The sequence below is a fragment of the Camellia sinensis genome, chromosome 12 (assembly GCF_055761805.1).
Source record: "Camellia sinensis isolate YWXY chromosome 12, ASM5576180v1, whole genome shotgun sequence".
NCBI classification, from domain to species: domain Eukaryota; kingdom Viridiplantae; phylum Streptophyta; class Magnoliopsida; order Ericales; family Theaceae; genus Camellia; species Camellia sinensis.
The window spans coordinates 109,575,793-109,582,850 of record NC_138972.1 but is presented as its reverse complement, the minus strand read 5'-3'; the positions used below and the strand labels follow the sequence as shown (position 1 = coordinate 109,582,850).

The 7,058-nt window shown below is 37.1% G+C and overlaps 1 protein-coding gene across 1 annotated transcript; it reads left to right on the top strand.

The window, feature by feature from the left end:
- The first annotated feature begins 1,245 nt into the window (after positions 1–1,245).
- On the top strand, positions 1,246–1,695 carry LOC145803803 (uncharacterized). The gene has a single exon (XM_082897159.1). The coding sequence runs from the start codon at positions 1,246–1,248 to the stop codon at positions 1,693–1,695; it is 450 nt and encodes a 149-aa protein (XP_082753285.1).
- Positions 1,696–7,058: the final 5,363 nt, after the last annotated feature.

Sequence of the window (7,058 nt, the reverse complement as noted above, 5' to 3'; positions counted from 1 at the left end):
TATTCCTCGATGGAACATTCCTCAAAGGAAAGTACAAAGGTCAGCTACTTGCGACAACGGCGAAAGATGGAAACAATGGTTAGTATTTTTTTTTAGTTGTCTATTCATGTAAATATTGACATTGAGCAGCATAGATTATCAGTAATGTAAACATTCACATTAGTATATGCTGATACGAATGTTCACACCTGCGTCTGCTAATGACAGTAATGGGTACATTCACTTTATTATACACTGATGTAAATGTTCACATCAGTGTCTACTAATGTCAGTTTATCCATTATTGAGCAGTACTGTGAATGTTCACATCATCAATGACTTCAACAATCAACAATGACATTATTAATGGATGTAAATGTGAATGTTGACATCATTGATGTTTACGAACCCAAATCCAAAAACAACAATAGTAATAGGGCAATGTAGATATAAACATCCACATGACTTGTTTGCTTTATATTGTTTTCTATTCACTTTGGAATATTGTCAACAGTTGTGTAATGGTGTTGTGTTGTAGGTCTATTTCCTATTGCATTTGCGATTGTTGATTCAGAGACCACGGCCAATTGGTCGTGGTTCTTGCACGAACTTGGGAAAGTTGTTGATGGTAAGTGCTAGATTAGTTTTATTTCGGATCGTAATCTTGGTCTGTTAGAAACTATGCCAAAGGTGTTCTCATCGGCTCACCACGGTTATTGGTTACAACACTTGAAGAGCAATTTAAGAGACCGAATGAAAGGAATTGATAATGGATTTAGGGATCACCTAGTTAGTAGTTTGGGTGATTGTGCTTATAAGCCAACTGTGGTAGGGTTCCATGTAAAGCTCGCGAAATTAAAAGAGGAGGGTAAGTAACGGGCACATAATTTTTCCAAGGACTTGGCACCTGAGCACTGGGCAAATTCATACTTCAGGTAATAGTAGTTTCCTAATGTATTCCATTTGTCAAGTTTAGAATGGTAGCGATGTGAAGTTTCAGTTATATTTTGTGGCAATGTGATATTTCATATTCAGTTTAGAAGAAATTAAATTTCGTATTGTACAATGTTTGTGATGTTGTGCAGGGGCATGCGTTATGGGGAGATGACATCCAATGCGGCGGAGTTATTTAATAATTGGATTAAAGAAGCACGCAATCTTCCTATCACACAAATGGTGGACACAATTCGTACGCAGTTGATGCGGCAAATGTCTGCACGGCGTGAATAGAATGAGCTTATTTGTCCTACATTCAAAACAATCCTTATGGATTCCTTCAATGACAGCAGGTCTTGGCAAGTTAGCAAAGCCAATGAGGATGTGTTTGAAGTTCATTCGATACCATCTGTTACAGTTGATATTGCAAGGCGTACATGTTCTTGCTTCAAATGGCAAATCAACGAATTCCCATGTGACCATGCTGTGATTGCTATTCAGAAGAGCCGCTACAATCTCAATGATTGTGTGGAACATTACTTTCATGTAGAGACATATCATGCAGCCTATTCGGGTGCCACATTCCCTATACCATCGGTGAAAAAGCTACCTTTTGATCTCATGGACTTCACTATATACCCGCCAACTGTGAAAAGACCACCCGGAAGGCCGAAAAAGAATAGGATCCCATCAAAGGGTAAGAAACTGAAGCAAATAAGGTGCGGGAGATGTGATAAGTTAGGGAGCCATAATCGGAAATCATGCAAGGAGCCGATATAGGATGTACATTTTTCATTTCAACATTGTGTTTTACATTGAATTCTTATATTCATTTTTGAAATAAGATTGTGTTGTGTTGGCAAACATTGTGTTGCAATAAGATTACGTTGTGTTGGCAAGCAGAATAATGGTTTGGCAAACTTAGTATTTCATTTGTGTTTTTTCTTCTTTTTTTTTTTTGGGTACGAAACTGATATTTTGTTAAAGTTTTAATGATGAATACATGATGTGGACATTTACACTTACGTAAAAGAATCATATTATGTGAAAACTTGCACATGGGTTGAGCTTTTTTACCTTATTGTTGTCAATGTTGACATGAATATAAACTGTGATGTGAACTTTCACATGATAGAGATTGACATGGTATGAACATTCACAACTGTTATGAAGAAGAATAAATGTGAATATTTACACATGTATATGTTATCCGTAATGACGTCATGTAGACAATGTGTACATTCTTGCACAAAGTATTTGTATTACAGAAAAATCGGGTTCAAAAAATTGCATCAATTATGCTCATCACAACATAGCATTATGAATATCATAAATGATATGAATATTCACATCAGTGTTGTAACTGTGAACATTCACATCTGCAAAACATTAGTGTATATGAATATCATAAGTGAATGTTCACATTTGGCAGACAATAATAACATTCACAACTGTTATGAGCAAGAACAAATGTAAATATTCACACATGTGTATGCAATCCGTAATGATGTCATATAGACATTCCTGCAGAAAATATGTGTACTATAGAACAATCGGGTTCAAACCATCGCATAAATTATGCTCATCACAACACAGCAGTCTGAATATCATAAGTGAGTATGAACATTCACATCAGTGTTGCAACTGTGAACATTCACATCTGTAAAACATTAGTGCATATGAATATCATAAGTGAATGTTCACATTTGGCAGAGAAGAATACCATTCACAACTATTATGAATAAGAACAAATGGGAATATTCACACGTGTATGTGATCTGTAATGATGTCATGTAGACTAAGTATACAATCCTGCACAAAATATGTATATTATAGAACAATCGGGTTCAAACAATCGCATAAATTACACTCATAACAACGCAGTAGTATGAATATCATAAATGAATGTGAATATTCACATTAGTGGTGCAACTGTGAACATTCACATCTGTAAAACATAACAACACCAAAGGTAGTTCAAAATTTACCGGTGGCTTTTTCCCATTAATAGATGTTGTATCACTATTTTACAATCAGTTGTTGTGTCAAAATGTCAAAGCATTCGATATTAACATTCATATCGAGTGTTAGTTAGTTTGTAGGTGGGCACCCCCCACCTATAGGTTTTAATGAAGCTCTAATTTCTTATGATTCAAAAAACTATGTACTAACAAATCTCGTAGTCCATACCATTCTGAACTAGTAAGGCTGCCTACAATTTCTTCATAGTACATGTGCGCCTGCATGATGTAACATACTGCAGGTCCGTAGTCCACTCTGTAAATGCGAAATGGTTTTGATTAGCAGTTGACATGTATGTTTGCATAATGGTTATGGAGGATTTGTAAAAAATGTAGTGAGGCTTACGAGTCGTCGCCTTGCTGAGGACAGACATCAACTGTTATGATTGGTTGTGACGAATATTGGCCTGCTAACTTAGTGCATAGCGATGATGACTCGCCAATAACGCGCACAACATGCTCGATGTACTTTCTCTGTGTATGGAATTTCAAATTAGGTACCAATAAACATATGTGTGTGTACAGTCATTTAACGCATGAGAACAAGTCATATTTGTGTTCAAAAAGAGCCACTTACAACTTCCTGTGCTTGGTCGATATGCGGGTCATGTATGCCTGTCCTTGGGCGCAATGAGTTGTAATGCCTCCACAAATTGTCTTTAGCATCATACACAACTATCGTCCAATGGTACTCATGGTGCAATGGGAATAGTAGGTATCTCTCTCCTTGGTAGTTTTTGACATGTGCATCAATGTGTTTACTCCTTTTGCAAGGATGGTACTCTCGTATCACTTTCTGTATACATTGGATAAATAATTAATGTACTTTGAAGTTTCACATTCACATTAGCAAAAATTGAATGATAAATTTTACCAAACACATGCTTGTGAAGATGAATGACGCTTCATCTGAAGTTGGGTTGACCACCTCTTATTGTTCATGTAATAGTTCGGCATATGCATGTATGAGCTAAACAAACATAGGGTCATATTATATTTTTTGTGGTGGGTGAACAATGTGTGTCTGTGGCTGTGGGTGCGTGTGTGTGTCTGTGCATATATGCATGAAGAGTGAATCATCTTCGTAATGGCATACATTGCTGTGTATGGATTCCTCCATGATCAGGTTCACAATGTCATCAAAAAACACATGTGTAGACTTCAAGTCTCATTTTCACACAAGCAGCCTGTGCATTTTGAACAAACCAATGTGAACATTTACATTGAACAGATCTGAACAAACCAAATAAATAAGCACAGTGATAAATATTGACAATTATGGAATGTGAATGTTAACATTAGGTGTTTGTCCAGTCACTTACTGATCACCTCCACTCTTTTGTAAAGCTTGGACCTTTTGCTTGTCTTGTTTGGACATCTTGCTTCAGACTTTGAACTTGTTGGTCAAGGTTAATTTTTTTGGCTGCTTCGCTGGTGGGTGTTTCTCCACATCTTCAAACATTTCGACTGTATGGGGCTGCTTTTGGCCAGGTAAGTCTGGGTACTAGAAGTCAGGCAAGTGATGTTCTTTCGATCTTTTTCCTTTATACGCTTCACCTTAGAAGGTGGGCTGAGATTGTGTTGCATTGGGCTAGGGGGTTACTTCTGTGCCACAGCCTGTGTGACAATGTGGACTGACTGGTCATCGTAAAGGTCCTGAAGAATTGTTTTCTCACATTCTAAGTCGATGACCAGCTACGTTAAGCGTTTTATTTCTTCATCCTTCTGCTCCATGCACTTTTTTATTTCGGTATTCATGTTGGGTGGGCTTGACTGGTTGAACAATTTATGTTCAAGATCAGCTATGACTCTTGCCCTTAACTCCCATGAGAATTGAAGGTGTTTGTACTTTGCTTCCCATTGCCTTATGACGCCCCAAGCCTTCCGATTTTCTTTGATAAGCACATCACTGAAATCAGGTTGGTTTGTGTTTGGTATAACAATAGCTCTCTCATAATGTGAGCTGCTAAACGAAATATGAATGTCCTCATTACTGTCCTTTAGCTCCACTCCATCCCCTAGAAAATTGGAAGTTGCTGCCATTGTGTTGTTCTTCCTTGATGTCAGATAGGTTGGGAGATATTGTGGCTGGTTCATAAATTTTGGACTCCACCTTCAATGTTTTAAACCTGAACTTTTGTAATTCTGTTGGGATTGCAAAGAGTTCGCCGTCATTAACCTGAAAATGAAAAAATTATGTTACTTAACGTATATATTTGGGTGGTGTTATAATGTGAATGTTTTGATCAGTAGTTGAAGGCCCTACCTTATTAAAACCAATATCAGCTAAAGAGGTGGTTTTCATCTTCTTTTGTAAAACAGTCAGATCCCACTTGACACAGCGAGGAAAAGCATTGGGCTTGTGAGGTTGTAGGATGGTTGTATGCTCACACAACCAATACTTCAATAAAATAACAAAGACATATGTTATTTAGCATTTGCATAGTATTCTCAACATATGTGAACATTAATAACAGTGGCACTGTTGTGAACATTCACAGTAGTATATCATGAGTGAATATGAACATTCACATCAGTGGTACAGATGTGAACATTCACATCTGTGAAACATAAGTGCCTATGGACATTCACATCAGTGGTGCAGATGTGAATGTTCACAGTTGGCTTAGATGAACAACACTGAAGGACATGTAAGTGTTATTATTTGACAACATGGGTACTTACCATCAATAACATGACACAGCCGGTGACTTTTGCAGGGTTTTTGTGATTTTGGGAAATGGACAATGTCAACGTTGTTCTAATTTGTTTGGCCCAATTATATTCTTGCATGCTTTCCAATGAGACCATATGTGCGTAGTAGCCCATCCTATTGTCTTTCCGCTTGTTAAGAAAAAAAATTTTTGGCAAGCATACATGCAGACTAGTCGGGCGACTTCTTCGTTGTCATCTTTCTTTTTGCCTTTCAATGCCTCGGTCAAAAGGGTACGTATCAATTTTGAAGTCAACTGGCTGACATGTTTACACCTTTTGTTTATAATGTCAGTCTTTGGTTTCGCACCATATGATATGTCTATCGGCTTGCTGCCACAGTCCACACCAAAAATCAGCTTGATGTCGCTATCGTGTATGTTTATCTTCTTGTCCCCAATGTAGAAGGCATCTTTTGAAGCTTTGTACATTTGTAGGACATGCACAACAACATCATCGTACTTCATGCATTTGTCAAGGTCGATCTCATTGTTTCTCAATGCATCTAACAAATGCCAAAAAGGTGTTTGTTGCAGGCAGCCAAGCTGTGCTTGTGTGAATTTAGTGCTTTTCATTAATTTCACCAGTCCGGTCATGTTAGATCTGTAGGTCACACGCCGCATGTCAACATTGCCGCTAGTATTTGCTTGTGGGCTTTCTTCCTTGACATGGTACTCATCTCTCTTTCTCTTTGAGGTTTTCTTTTGTACAAGATCTACAAAATGAAGGATTTTAAAAAAATTAAGTCAAGGCTCATGTGATTAGCATAGTGGAACAGATGTGAACATTCACAGCATTGCCACTGATGTGCATGTTCACAGTTGTGTACATGGGTGTGAATGACAACAGTTTGTGTGTGGATGTGAATATCTACATCTGTAAATGGATGTGTATGTTGACTGTGTCAGCACAAACACAATGTACATATTGTGTGAGTGTGTAAAAAACAATGTATTTTTATACAACCATGAACAACATTCAAGAGCATGTGGATGTTAACACAAACATATAAAATGATGTTGTGAACATTTACAGTCATAATTTGTATGGCAATGCATATTCTTACTACAATCATGCAATGTCAATCTTGTAAAACAATCTCAAAATTGAAATACAATTTGAAACCTGGGATAACAAAAGTGATATATTTCCTCTAAACACAGTGGTTAATATTCACAAAGTGTCTAATTAATTTACACATGTAATGAATGTTCACAATAGAATTATGTATCCCAACAACATCTAACACAAGGAACTTTAAATGTGAATGTTCACTACGGTTAATAACAACAATTTGATAGAAGGGGGAAAGGATAGTGTCAATATTTGCAGGGACTGTAAATCATGCCACTTTCATGTAAAATAATGAAGAATTGAAGGTTCAACTTATTGGATCACCATTAACAATCA